The sequence below is a fragment of the Ammospiza caudacuta genome, chromosome Z (genome assembly GCF_027887145.1).
Source record: "Ammospiza caudacuta isolate bAmmCau1 chromosome Z, bAmmCau1.pri, whole genome shotgun sequence".
Lineage (NCBI taxonomy): Eukaryota > Metazoa > Chordata > Aves > Passeriformes > Passerellidae > Ammospiza > Ammospiza caudacuta.
The window spans coordinates 66,407,674-66,422,380 of NC_080632.1; the positions used below are offsets into that span (position 1 = coordinate 66,407,674).

General features: G+C 38.6%; 1 protein-coding gene across 2 annotated transcripts in view; it reads left to right on the forward strand.

Moving 5' to 3' along the window:
• The window catches only part of EPB41L4A (erythrocyte membrane protein band 4.1 like 4A), a 116,408-nt gene that overhangs the window by 79,952 nt on the left and 21,749 nt on the right, over positions 1-14,707 (forward strand). For both annotated transcript variants that reach the window (XM_058823389.1, XM_058823390.1), the window contains exons 12-15: positions 427-539; positions 6,673-6,754; positions 11,390-11,473; positions 13,638-13,751. In XM_058823389.1, the coding sequence (XP_058679372.1) occupies positions 427-539; positions 6,673-6,754; positions 11,390-11,473; positions 13,638-13,751 (393 nt within the window). The remainder of the gene's footprint in view (positions 1-426; positions 540-6,672; positions 6,755-11,389; positions 11,474-13,637; positions 13,752-14,707) is intronic.

Below are 14,707 nucleotides of genomic sequence, written 5' to 3' on the forward strand. Positions count from 1 at the left end.
ACATGCCAGAGGAGTAGCCCCTGACTGACTGGAACTGAACAATATAAAATATGTGTAAACAATATTAAACATGTTTTCCTGGGAGGAAACTTGCAGAAAAAGTTCAGGAAGAAGTAATATTACTTAAGAAAGTCGTATGTTAAAATATTCTAGGTTAGAAAAGGTCATGCTACCTTAAGCTATTCCTAACAAAAAGTATTTTGTTTAGTGGCATATCTCCACTTGGAAATGCCAAATATAGGAGTGGTTGGCACAATCTATTGATGATTTTGCCAGTGACTGATTCAAAACAAAATTCGGGGTAGTGCCACTCAACAGGAGAACCAGAAGTGGGATGAGAAGTTAACAGCATGGTTTTTTTCAGTCTAAGGATCCTGCTGGATAACTGTCCCAAGTATTTTCTCATGATTTTATTGTGTTTTGAAGTGGAAAAACATCTTTGCGAATGACCAGAGACCCCTCTGTGCAGCTTCCGCGGCCTGACCAGAGCATTGAAAGAAGTCGCAGCAAGACTTACCCCAAAAGAGCACAACAGACAGGTAGGTCCTTCTCTACTGACCTGGGGGCAGATGTCTTCTTTTTTTGGTTCATTTTGTCATCACGAAGTGACTCAGAACTGCTGCAGTGTCCTTGATGTTCTCTCGGAATGGATTCTGGGTTTTGCTTTCAGTCAGTATTTATATCTAAGGTTAACAGGGTATGAAACCTCCAGCTTTCCAGATAAAGGAAAAGAGTTGCTGTGGATTAAAGAGGAAAAGCCCCCATGTGTGTAGGTCTAATGTAAAGGTTGAAAGGGAAGTTTGAAAACAGGCAGTGCGAACATGTTTTTTTCCTCTAGAGACCTGTCTCTTGCAAACAAATTTTGTACCTGTGATCGTGGTTAGTATCCCATTGTTCGCCTGTTTGACCCAGGGTGCCACTTTTTGCAACCTCTTCCCATTTCAAGGACAGTATCCCTTTATTTTGATATTAAGTGGAACAGAAGTTAGTGCCATGCAATTTTAACATGCTTCTGATGTGTGAGCTGGAAATCTGTTCTGTGTGTGGAAGCTGTCATGGCAAGCTGGATGTTTTCACAGGTGTTAGAGGAGATAGGATTAAGGATCACAGAAGTCATGCCCTAGATAATGGATGCTTCCTGAAATTTGGTAATAGAGATGTCAAGCTCCAGGTCTACATATGATTACATGGGGTATTGCTTAGCTTCATCTATGACAACAAGGCAGACACACTTGAGTCAAACTTGTGCCTGGAGTAAAGCATGTGTGTATGTGTGTGTGTTTGCTGTTTGAGAAAAAACTTGTCTGGGCTTTAAAATGTAAATAGTATCTCTCTTCTATTGCTGTTCAATGTGCCACTATAGATTTTGAGAACCTGTTTTTAAAAAGAGAGCAGATACATACCTCTGGAAATCTCCAGTGGTTATCCTGAATGTGGTCTTTTGATTTAGAAACAAAACTGGTGTGCTTTTAGAAACAAAACTCTGCCTTTTAGCTGTGGTGGCTCTATGAAATGTCACATAATTAAAAGTATAGCCTTGGAAAATAGAGGCAGTTTACAACATTTTAAAAAATTTTATTTTATTTTATTTCATGTAAAAAGAGAAGAATTGTTTTGCTTTCTGATTCTGATATATTTCATTGTGTGCAGTTTTAAGTGGATGTCTGAGAGGACAAGTAGCTAATGACCCTTGAACCTAATGACTTAAATTTTTGTTCAGCTGGAGTGTCCTGTTCTTAGGGCAGCAGTTCAAGCCAAACAGCATTTCCTACCTCATTAGTCCCTGGTTCTGTTTCAGGAAATTTGTGTGGCTGTTTGTCAGCTAAAATTCAGCTCTTGGTTTAAAATAATGTTTGCCTTAGCCCAGGCAGAGGAGGTCAGTCTGTGTTGCTGCGAGGCTGTGCATGTGTTTGTGTTTGTTCATTTTGTTTTCAGTCTCTTTGGCTGGAAATATGAAGTAAAACTGAAACTTTTCTGTTGATGTAATTGGAATCAAAATTCTCTGGGCAATATGTGTTTGCTATTTTGATGCATTTAAACACTTTCTCCCACTTTAAAATAAAACGTCTGCTTTTTCACCATTTTACATACATGTAGTTGTGTAATCTCTATCATCCGTTTTCTTTTCAAATTCAGCTTAATTGATTATCCATGTGTTCCAAATCTGCAGTCACATCACTGGGACAAATGTATTAACTTAGATTATATTAATGTTAAACTAATTTGTTTAATTTCCAGCTCAAAATATGGACTGAGGGAAGAGAGCTATGTCTTTCAAATGCCATCTTGCCCTATAAATAAACATATTTTTTCCTTTTTTTAAAAATTTTGTCTTTGCTATTCACAGTGATAAACACTGAATACTCTTCCTCCATTTAAACAGGATTTCAGAAGAAGAATGTAGGCTAATGTTGCTTCTCCTTGCTGTGTCAGGCAACATATGATAGTCTATTGCATTAAATAAATCTGCCTCATTTTACCTAAAGTTGTTCTTAGATGTAACAAAGTCCATTTCATGCAATGAATCAAGACTATTTGGCATATTTTAACCATCATTTACTTCAATATATTATCCCAATGTAGGTTTTATTTTGTAGACTATTTTTAATCTTGCAAATTTACCTGGTGCTCTAATAAGTTTTACAGGTTATGTAAAAGTTTCCCTGACTAAAATATTTGAGAAAATGAAATTACATTTCTTCTTAAATTGAATACTCCTTTTGCATAGTGACATTATGCAGATGGTCATCATTGATGGCTAGTCCTTTGTTCTTCATTTTCTGTTTGTAATATAGTATATTAAGGCTAAATATTACTTGTCCAACATTTTAAACAGGGTTATTTCAGTTAACATGTATTATATCATAAGGTATTTTCAGTCAAATACACCTTTAATTAGGATCTAGCTAGATGAAGTCTTATAATTTAATTTTTTTGGGTAAAAGTCAGGTTTCCATTTACCTCCCCAAATCCAACAACAGCTCACAAATAGCTTGTATGAAATAACTTCCTTTCACCTTTTCAGAGTTCAGCATCTTTCCTCATCTGCTTTCCCTTTTTATCTTTTCTTAAGACTGCAAAGTGAAATGTGTTAAAGGCTTCATTTTTGCACTCACTGCAATTAGCCATTTTGATTCTTTTAGTATGTTTTTTAATCTATTGGTACCAGTAATGGGAACAGCCACAGCAGTGGCTTTGGGGGCAATTAGAACTCAATGAATGATTGCAGCATATAATACCGGCATTGCCTCCATCAGATAAGTGTCTATGAAGCGCTAAAACCTCTAACCTCTGACATCTAAATAAAACCCTTCTCCTTGTTGCTTCTTTTTGTGTACATGTTCTGGTGTTATAAACACAGTATGTGCTTTTTGTATATTTTTTCTGTCACCTGAAGGTAGAGGTTAGTTATTATCTCTAGCAGAGTTGAGCAATAATGTTTGTCTCATTGGTCCACTAGAGTGCCCTGAAGTCCTTAGGACTGCGTGCACTTGGTGAACTCTGGGTCAACAGCTGGAGCAGGTGCCAGCCAAGACAATGATAGAAAATATTATTTCTGTTTTCAGTAAAAATATTTGTGGTTTAATATCAAGATTGAAGGAGATGATAGTGTCAACAGAGAGAAACTATTTCTTGTGTATACAAGCCACTGCTGTAGATTTCTTCCCCTGAGAGGATGAACAGTGCCGACCTTTTGGCTTTATCATGGCAGAATATTTTCTTAGAATACAGAATACCATGGTTTAAAATGTAGTAACCTCTGTTTTGTCACTTGTTTGATACATTTCATATTTCAGTTGTTCTAGGGCTAGTGCAAAAATCATATCAGGGAACTTTAATGGCTATGATTTTATATTAGATCTAGACTGTGTTCTTACAGTAGCACATAGGGGTTTTTTTGCTATATGTTTAGGCTGGTATTCAAGTTGGTGTTCATTTAAAGAAAGAGTTTTTTTGTTTTGTTTTGTCAAGTCTTGTGAGAGAGATAAGAGTAACTTCATTTGTTTGCTTGGTTTGCCCCTTTCATGAGAGTGAGAATTACAGTTGCATTTTGCTCTACTTGCAAATAATAAACTCAAACATGGAACAAGATCTCTTGTTGTTCTGTTATACTGTCTTAGGGCCTGACTGATAATATTCAGTGTTCACCACGTACGGTGAAAATGTTCATTATTCTTTTGGCTGAGCGCTGAACATGAAAAGCTCCTTGGGAACATCCTCTCAGGACAAACATTGATGTGACCACACCTGTTGCTGTGATTCTGAGTTTATTCAGAGGTGGAAAACATGTTGCTTAGGGTTTTTTGTTGTTTGGTAGCTGAGGACTTGGTTTGTCCCTGCCTTTGCACGTGGGGTAGTTGTATAAACAAGTGTAAAATAAGTGTTTAGAAGCCAGGCAGAGAACTGGGTGTGAGTATTACAATTACAGTACTGTTGGTATTGTGATATTCCCTAAACAATCACATTTTGCCACAGATGCCTCTTACTGCCCTGCTGGTAGCTGTGATAGGTATAGTTGTTGGTCTGGCCCAGTTAAAATATTTTCCCAGAGAATTGTAAAATTGGATTTGAAAGTTAGATTTTTGAGAGAATGGATCTTGAGGTGATTTTAACTGTTTCCCAATTTATGTACTTCGAGCTTTATACTTTAAAGTTTACTTAAAATCCAATGTTTGGTAAAAGGATGGGTGTGACTGCTTCCGCATTTCAGTCATGGGGCGTGAGATGAACAAACTCTTGAGGCTACAGGCTTAGAAACTATTAAGAAAAACAGCCCTTATCACAGAGTAGGCCGTACTGGTGTAGACATATGAAAGTCTATTGATTTTTGTAGGCTCACAGTAGCCCAGGGTGCAAAGCATGAGCTCTTACTGCATGTTTTCCATTTGGTTGCACTATCTGCTGCTTTCATGATTCAGTTTAAACACAAACACTGCTTCCTGATAATGTCAGTGAAGTAGCTTTACCTGATAAGAAACAGGCATGACAAGCTAACTAACTTGCCAGGCTGTTATGGTTTTGGACACTTGAGTTTTTAAAAATGTAATAGTTGGCTTGAATTGAATGGACAAGTCAGCATTAATATAGCTGTAAAAGGGAATTAAGTGTATGCATTCACTTCATTGGAAAAGTTCAGCGCAGTGCACTCAATCCTGAGAGTACCTTTTCCAGCCAAATGTAAACAACCAGGGAAACTGGCCACGAATGAGATGTCAAGATTTCTGCTTAAGGTATTTTTGAGAGGCCTGTAGCCTTGACAAGCAAGAAGCACCAATATACTTAAGTTTTGCAATGGGGTTAGTGTTTGGACAGTATTTTTGGAGTCTGCTTTTTTATATTAGATAATTATATCATACAGAGATATAAGCTGGTGGAACAGTACTGTAGTCAGTAAAAGATATACCAAGTGGAACATACTTGGAGACAATCATTACAATTTCTGTAGGTGTGGACAGAAAACTCCTGATTAACCCAGCATGGCCTGACACCCAGAGGTGACTGGGTGCCTGCAGAATGGTAAGGATATTACCAAACATAGCAAACAATCACTTCCGGAGGTGTCTATTACTTCTATATCATCTGACCCTTGACTGTTTTTCTGGCAGCTGTTTCACTGCTGTGGTATGTTTTGGAGCGCAAGTTTTTATTACTCCATTAAGTGACAAAGACTTTCTGTGACTTAATTGAAAACTGCCTCACAGAAGAATATGTGAAGTACTGAGATAAATTCCTTTGTTTGAAAAAGTCATGTATTTGCTGATGTCTGCAGATAACTGGCAAATCTAACCTGTAAGAGAACCAATTGATGAGCAGAAAGAAAGGCATCAGAAAATCGCAAGTAGGGTATTGGGGTAGGGTCCAGAGACTTTGTATGCCAAAGGGGTGGTATAGGAAGTTGAAGGAGATTGTGAAGAAATCTTTTCTCTGAGGCTGAGGGGAAAGCTTACCATGCAAAATCTTTTCACAGCTTAAATTAAGACATCACATTTTTGTTTTAGCCAGTCAAAATGGCTTGGGGATTTTACTACTATATTAACAACATTGTGATGCTGTTGATTTTGTCCAGAGGACATCATATTATAATCTTCAATCTATTTAATTATCTTCAAGGAACATGCTCAGAATCCCGTCTAGAGGAGGTCTACATTAATAATGATATTGTTTTGTTGTTCTACTTGACATCTGTTTCTATAGATGGTAACAATTTTGTAAGAAATGTCTGAAATTGCCAATTAGGTGGAAACACAATGTGTGAACTGATGGGAAATTACAGATTGATATTAACAGCATGGCATGGAAACTGAAATCATGGCACCAGCAGGAATCAAACTCTTTTCTCCTCACACCTTTATTCTCATTGCTGACTGAGCAGGGAATTTCCTTCTGTTGATGGGGGCAGAGTATCTCTTGGAGAACAACTGCTTCAGACTTCTCTGTCTTATGTGGAAGACTAATGAATGTGCTTCATGTTAATGTGTCCTGGTACAACTAGAAATAAGGCTAAGACACAAAGGTGTGATCCTTACACACCTTTAACAAAATGAGCATGTGCCAGATATTTTGTGTCTCATTTTATCTCTCATGCTGCCCTGTAGGTGATTATGCTGAGTAGGTGTGCAAATATTTATGCTACAGGATTCAACTATTTTGGGCTTTTATATTTTTTTCTAGGTTCTAAGAACATGAGCCAGATTACAACAAATGGGGAAAATGAAGGAACTACCAAAATTATTGCACCTTCTCCAGTAAAAAGGTATGTAGACCCACATTTCCTTACAGCTTTTAAGAGATTATAGAATACATTGGATAGAGGAACATATTTAGTAATCATTACTATTAGTTTATTCTGCCCTTGAGTTCAGGACCATCTTATCATCTGCTGACAAAGGTCAGAGAGTGTTGCCAAGTATTTATTTTTATAAAACCCTGATCTTCCAATCAGTGTGGAACAGGGATTTCAGATGACACATGGTTTGAAAACCCATAAATCAGCACAAGTTAATGGGAAGGCAGACAGTCTCAGGTTTAAATAGGAAAAAAACAGGTAGGGTCCAGAGACTTTGTATGCCAAAGGGGTGGTATAGGAAGTTGAAGGAGATTGTGAAGAAATCTTTTCTCTGAGGCTGAGGGGAAAACTTACCATGCAGAATCTTTTCACAGCTTAAATTAAGACATCACATTTTTGTTTTAGCCAGTCAAAATGGCTTGGGGATTTTACTACTATATTAACAACATTGTGATGCTGTTGATTTTGTCCAGAGGACATCATATTATAATCTTCAATCTATTTAATTATCTTCAAGGAACATGCTCAGAATCCCATCTAGAGGAGGTCTACATCAGTAATGATATTGTTTTGTTGTTCTACTTGACATCTGTTTCTATAGATGGTAACAATTTTGTAAGAAATGTCTGAAATTGCCTTGGTCTGAAAGTGCATTGGTCAGGGTAGTCCTGTGAAGTCCTATTAGTCTCTCGCCTGGGAGCTGTGGGCTGGCTGTCAGAGCCCTCAGGTCATGCGCCTTCTGTCTTTGAACAGGGCAAGATTGGCGTGTGTGGCAGGGAGGGGCTTGGCATGGACTCCCTTCCAGCAGGTTTGTTAATCTTGCAGTGAGTGCCCATTACACTGTTCAAATTATAGTAAAAATCAGGTACCAATCATGTTTGTTCCTGATCTGTAGGAGTAGTGAATTGCCAGGGGTCCCCTGGACTTGTGTGGTCTGCTGTGTCTAATTTATCAGTGTTGAAGTGCACATCTCTGCTTATTAAGCATATCTGAAAGGAAGAGGTAAGGATCAGATTCAGAAATGCGTTTGCATCCCCACCTCTAATTTTAGGTGGAATTTATGTGCCCGAATCAGAAGAAGAGTGATTTTACAAAATAATGAGTCAAAAACACTGTACCTAACCTTTGCTTAATTGCCTGGATATCTGTCTCTGGATACTTGGCAATCCTGACAGCTGGGTATTTTTCCTGACTGAGTAACCCTTAACTGGGCTTACCTATGCATTGAGGCTGTTGGCTTCACAAACTAGTTATCTGGACTGAACTCTGAAAAAGGATCTAAAAGATGTACTGCAAATACTTGGTGGATAGTATTCTCTATTGCCTAACATGTAAAACAGTTGACTTCCAAAAGAAAAGTTGAGCTAAATTGCTTTCTCATTTTGAGGGAAATTTAATCCACTATTCCAGCCCTTAGAAAATAATGCTAACTGTGTGTTTTAAAAAGTTTATGATTGCCACTTGGTCATGCTGAAGCTAAACTATTAATTAGAAAAGAATACAGATATTAAAAAATACATGAAAGGAAGGCACAAAGAGGATGGATCCAGGCTCTTTACAGTGTTGCCCATGGACAGGACCTGGTGGGCACACGCTGAAACACAGGAGATTCCCTCTGAATGTCAGGAAAAATTTTTCCCTGTGCAGATGACTGAGCACTGGCAAAGGTTGTCCATAACTGTCGCGACATCTCCTTCCTTGGAGATAATACCACAGCTGTCTGGGAGTAGTTCTGGGCAACTGAGTCTGGGTCACCCTGCTGGAGCAGGCAGCTGGACCACATGACATTCCGAGGACCCTGATGGCCCCACCATTGTGTTGTTCTGTGATTTGTTAGGAGAAAGAAAGATATAAAACAAAAGGTACCATTATTCTACAGTACAGAGCTCATTGTTTTAGGAGGCATGGGAGTCCTTTACTACAGAATTTTTAACAATGAGCTGTTAAAAAGAAATGGATAGACAGGTTTTAGACAAAGAACCAGAATAAGTAGCTCTCAATATGACAGCTTCAAGGTTACTGAGTTTAGTTTCTTGACAGATTAACCTTGACAGATTAAAAGCAGTTCACAGGCAGATTCTTACTGAGTCATGTTTTAGACAATGTTAGTCACTTCCAGAAAAAAAAAAAGGTGTTGGAAATTGGTTTTCCATTTAGGATTTGATTTGTTTTTCTCTGTGTCTCTGTCTGCACATGAAAAACACCTTTTGGGTCTGCCAGGCATCATGTATGTGAGAGGTAGCACACAAAATTTGTGTAGCACTTACGGTTTGGAAGTTTGCTCCATCCTGTGTAATTCTTGCATTAATTGTTAGTGATGCTTGCGGAGCATCTTTCAGTAGTGTTCACAAGCTGAGTTTTCATATTTAACATCTAATTCACTGTTGAGATCTATAGTCAATCACTTCTGTGTAAGTGGTATAAGCTCAAATCATAAAAACCCTCCAATGAATCTCACTTGACATTCACATCCTAACTCTTTCACATACTTTTAATGAACTGAGTACCTTTTGCAACTGCATTCCTGGAGATACTGCTGGTATTTGAAGTGCTGCCATGGTCTAGCTTTCTGTCTGTGAAGTGTGTGTCTGCTCAAAATGAATAATGACTTGGTAATTTAATGCATTAAATTCACCTCCCAGGTACAATTTCTTTCTCCTTTTAAGATTTGAAAACAGAATTCACAGTTAAGTTCAGCCTAGGTAGTAGTATACGCTGTGCTAATAATTCCTTTCTGCAGTGTGGGACAGAAATGTATTTATGTGGTTTACTTGCTCAGTCTGTAGTAAGCATATATTTTTAAGCCTGGGAATAGATTGCATGCATCCATGAGTCAATAATTAATGGGTGCAGTATTAAGAAAATTATTTACCTGATAAGGTGTAATTTAATTTCTTTTCCTCACTGTAGCTGACTTACTGTAGCTTTGCATTTTGTTCACTCTGTGAAAATTAAATTATTAACTCAGTGACCTGTAGTAACCAAAGGCTGAGGTTAAAAGTGGATTAGTGAGGTAAGTAGCCATGTTTCCTTCATAAAGCTGAGTCTGTCACCTCCTGCTCTGGGGAAAGAACTCCCAGCTTATATCCTCCTCTCTGTAAGCAACTGTAAAGCTTCTATTTTTCCTGCTTGAGTTGCACTTTGTAACTATATGGTGTATTAATGACTGTACGGGGTTGCCATCAGTAGTACTTGATGATCCTAGTGGAAATCAGTGTGGCTGCCTTGTTCTGTCTCAGGTGCACTGCAGGAAAAGAGCTCTAGAGATGGTGCTGCAGGAAAAGCTCTGCCAAGCTTTTGGACAGCGGTGTGCTTCAGCTAAGAGCCACTTCCCAGCATTTGAAGTGCAATTATCTGGGAGCATTAATGGGTCAGAAGCTGTAAAACATGACATGTGAGAATGATAGGAATAAAGGAAGAATTGGAGCATACTGCTTCCCCCCCCCCCCATCCCCATAGGTATGGTGGAGACTGGTTACAAATGCTGACATACCTCTCAAGCCAGGTGACTGTTCTGTTACTTCGCCTTGCAGCAGTCAGTGAAGTCAGCTCTTTCACAAAAATGTCTTTCTGGCAAAAATAAAACCCAAGGCTTTACTGGGGAGGGTATGAGAAGGATATGCTACTCTGCAAACCTATGAACCCGTGATCTGTCATGCTTTGAATAGTTTTCATCACCCCTGACTTTGTTGCTCCCATTTTAAAGTATGTACTGCACACCTGGAAAGATGGTAGAGAAATACGATAAGGATAACCTGAGGTATGTGGTGACTCCCCTACTGGGAGAGATTAAATAGTCTGGTTCTTTCACTTGGAAAAGGGATTAGACAGTTAAAAATGTGCAAAAAAAAAAAAAAAGGGGTGGAGTTTTTGATTTAGGGAGCTATCATTCATAGCTGTTTGTTTTTATTTATTTCTTTTTATAATCACAGAAACAGTCAGGAACAAGAGATTGAAGTTTTGAACCAGGCGGAAGTTTTGAGATAACATTAAATAATTGTTTATGTCATAGCCAGATACTGGAATATTCTCCACTAGCCACTATTTATGACAAAAATTAAAAAATGTTCTAAAGGTATTTAAGTAAACCCGTGGAAAAAAAGTTTCATTTAGAGCTTTGTAAAATAAAAAGGAGGTAAAGCCTCTGATTCAATAATCTTTTAACTGCATATTATGGAAGACTATGAGATGATGCTGTATGTTTGCCCTACTGTTAGACTTCTTGCTTAAGTGTCTGCTCATATTTATTTGGAGACAGGATTACCTGTTTTTCTGACTCAGTGCTGCCACAATTATGAGGTTGCAGAGATGATTTTTCTCTCTCTTTCTTTTCTTTTTTTTTTTTTTTCCTTCTTTCTCCTTCTCCTTATGTTTGCTCTTTATGGGAGTAACTTTTCAACATAGGAGCTCTTTTCCCTCTTTCACATGACAAATAAGTAACTATATGCCAGGGTGGATCTCTCTAATAACTGTATGTCTTTAAAATTAAATTTTAAGTGGTCAGTATAAAAGAAAATGTGATCTGTGTACAATATGTACAACGTTTTAAGTAGTTTTTTTTTTAATATACATACATGTGTATTTGTCTGTACTCTTATTTAGCTTTAAAAAGATGAAAAATGAAAACAGTCCAGAAACACAAAGAAGTAAAACCAGCGCTCCATGGGAGGAAAATGGCTCACAAAGGTAAGGCAAGACTTGATGTCTTAGGTATTGCGCATCATGCCACAGCAGAAGGTTGAAGGTTATTAATATAATATATTAATGAGTTATTTGATTTGCAATATATATGTATTGCATGTAAGCAGATAGGTTCTTTCATGGATAAATGAACAGTTAAAAATTCAAAAAGTACGTGTAAGACAAGGTAGCGAGCGATTGAATATCAGCAGTGGCTTTTTACAGAGATCTGTTCATAGACCTCTGATATTTAGAATATTTGTCAGAGAATTTGAAAAAGGGGTAATAAAGTTAGGTGATGATACAAAATTGTTTAGGATAGTGAGAAATTTGTCTGTGAAGAGTGGCAGAAAGACTCTTAATGTGACAGATGGGTAGATTCTGTTGAGTCAAAAAATGTAAAGAGAGATACATAAGGACAAAAAAAACACCCTTGATTTCTGGGTAATATGAAGTGCTATGAAATGATGATGGATAACAAAGAAAACATCAGCTGTGTAGCAATCAGTAAAACAATTTGCAATTAGTAGTAAAGCAAGAGGACAGAATTATGCCATTATATAAATTGGTGGATCACATTTTGGAAGCACTTCTGATGTTCCTGTTTCTCAGGAAAAGGCATAGGCTTTGAGAGAAGCAGCAAAGGTGATCAAAAATGTGAAAGGCTCTGCAGTAAATCTGTACAAGGAGCAAGGGCACAGGCAGAAAGGAATCTTCCTTCAGAATGTAAAAGAGGGAATTTCAGGGGATGACGTATAGAAAATCAAGAGTCATACTGAGAAAAGAGGAAATTACCAGGACTCTATTTTTCCCGTAAAAGAACTAAGGATCTTCAGGTGAAGCTATTGAAAGTGGTTTAAAAGGCAGTCAGTAGTGACTCACCAGGAGTGGGAGACCTGTGGTCCTCCTTTGCAAGGAGGTAAATTCCTGAGGGAAGCTGGATGAGTCATGGAACAAAAATCCTGAAGGGCTTGTGGAGACAGAGGTGCAGCAGCTGCCTCAGTAGGTCCCCTGGTCTGGGAATGGTGTGGGACTCAGGGAACACTGGGAAGCTGCCTTCAGGGTTTTGCTTCCTGTAGCTGGCTATTAACAGCTGCTGTTGGAAACAGGCTACTGGACCAGACAGCACGTACAGTGTAATCCAGAATGATCCTACCTTTCTGTGACAATTCAGATCTATACCTGATGTGTCATTTGGGGTACCCTAATGATTTACCTCTTGTGCTCCTTCTGTAAACAGCAGCAGTTTCTAGAATGAGAACAAAGCAGTGAGCAAATATTCTTTTGCTATACTCCTTTCTTTGGTTATATTTAGAAAAATGGTGTCATCTTGTCACTTTATGTCTCCAGTGTTTCAATTGCTCTCAGGACAGCAGGAGGTTTGATCTTGCAGAAGGCAAACAATGGTAGGATTGAGTTTTTGCAAAACGATCATTTCTAAAGCACTATGCAGGTTTACACACATAAGAAGGCTGGATGTTGCTCAGAGGCTTTCACAGCTCTTAATAATTCTCATTGAGATGAGCTGTGGGAACTTTTCACCTTTGCAGAGCAGTGCTGTAATCAGCTGTGTGCAGAGGCAGATGAAGAAGAATGGATTAAATTTGAAGGTCAGAGGCTTTTAGGAAAGCAGAAAGAAAGCTGGAGCTTGGAGCACCTCCATACCATTGGCAGAGATTTGTGTGGATGAGCAGAAGAGAAATGGAGATAGAATTGTTTCATATTCCCAAGCATCAGCTCTGTGATGAAAACAAATGTCATGACAAAACATGGGAAGTGTTCATACTTACATCCATGGAAAACAGGAAGAATATCTAGCTCTGGGTTGGATACGCCATACTAAAGCACAGAAAATTTATTATGGTAAAAGAATATTAATGAGCTAAAATCTATATTTGTAATCTTAGAGTTGTTGACCTGGCAACACTAAGAGGTCTCTCTCCTACATTTCAAGGTTCAGTGTGAAGAATTTATTGCTAGAAAGCAGTGCTATCTGCATTTACATAGAACACCCACTAACACCCAGAAAAGCGCACATAGCCAAATGCTCACCTGTACGTGAGTGTGTGCGTGCGTGCATGGATCTGTTCATTTTTGTGCTGAATCTCACCTGGCCTAACTGCCCTGGAAAATTTAAAGCTGACTCTTTGCTCTTCCTTTTTAACCTTAGTGGACTGTATAATTCTGCCAGTGACCGCAATAAATCACCAAAGTTTCCTTACTCTCGCCGAAGGAACCCATCTGGCGGCAGTGAGAATGAGTCTGGGCAGCCAGTTCGGAGGAGGTAAGAGCCTCATGATTAACTACTGCCAGCTTTTCTGTGTAGAAACTGGAGGTCCTGCATGCTCAGTGCTCAGCTCGTGGAGGCACAGCTGGGTCCTGGGAAAGGGGATATTCCAGGGGCCAGTAAAAAAACCTACCTGCTATTTAAAAAAAACACCCGAGCAAGAGCACCACAGCTGTTTTTGGAAAGGAAGCTTTGGTCAGGTTGTTTGCTTGTGTGCTATTGTGGGAAATGATGTTAAAAATGTGAAAAGTTGCATTATTGGCATGGCAAGATTCCTTTAGTTACTGGAGCTCTTTTTGCCTGGTGAATGAAAGCACTGATGGATTTGCTTTCTTGCTTTGAGCTTCCAAAGCGGTGTTTTAAGTGCATTTCCTTATTTTAACTGCCCCAAGAATTACACAAATGAGCCATAAAACTGTCTTCAACAGTCCCATATATGAACCACTTTGCGTTAGAAAGGATGCCAGCAAAAATACAACTAGTGAAAATTTCAATTGGTGGAATGACTTAGAGGAGTAAAATAGAATGGGTGGAGATTCTGTGCTGTGTGTCCTTGAACATGTCCAAAAAGCAAATTACAGGGACAATTCTGAAGCAATAGAAGATTGAGAAGACTGTGTGTTGCCTGGGATGATTTGTCCTGCTGAGAAGCTGTTTTCATCGCTGGGGCACTCTGCCTGGTGATGTGATCTGTTATCAAGTATAAACAAACACAGATACTGTGCCATATTCATTGCAGTCTTCTACAACTGCCTCAGGAGCCAGCACCTGAGAGTTACGTCTCTTTCTGACATCTCTGAAATGAGTACCTGTTTGGCCTTCAAAGCCAGAGCTGGCAAAGGGGTCTCTTACAATGCAGCTATATTGATGAGGAAATCCAATTTCATGTGGAGCTTTTATCCTTGTCAGGTTTCTGAACTGTTTCACACCTTTTATCTGCCATTAGCTGTCTG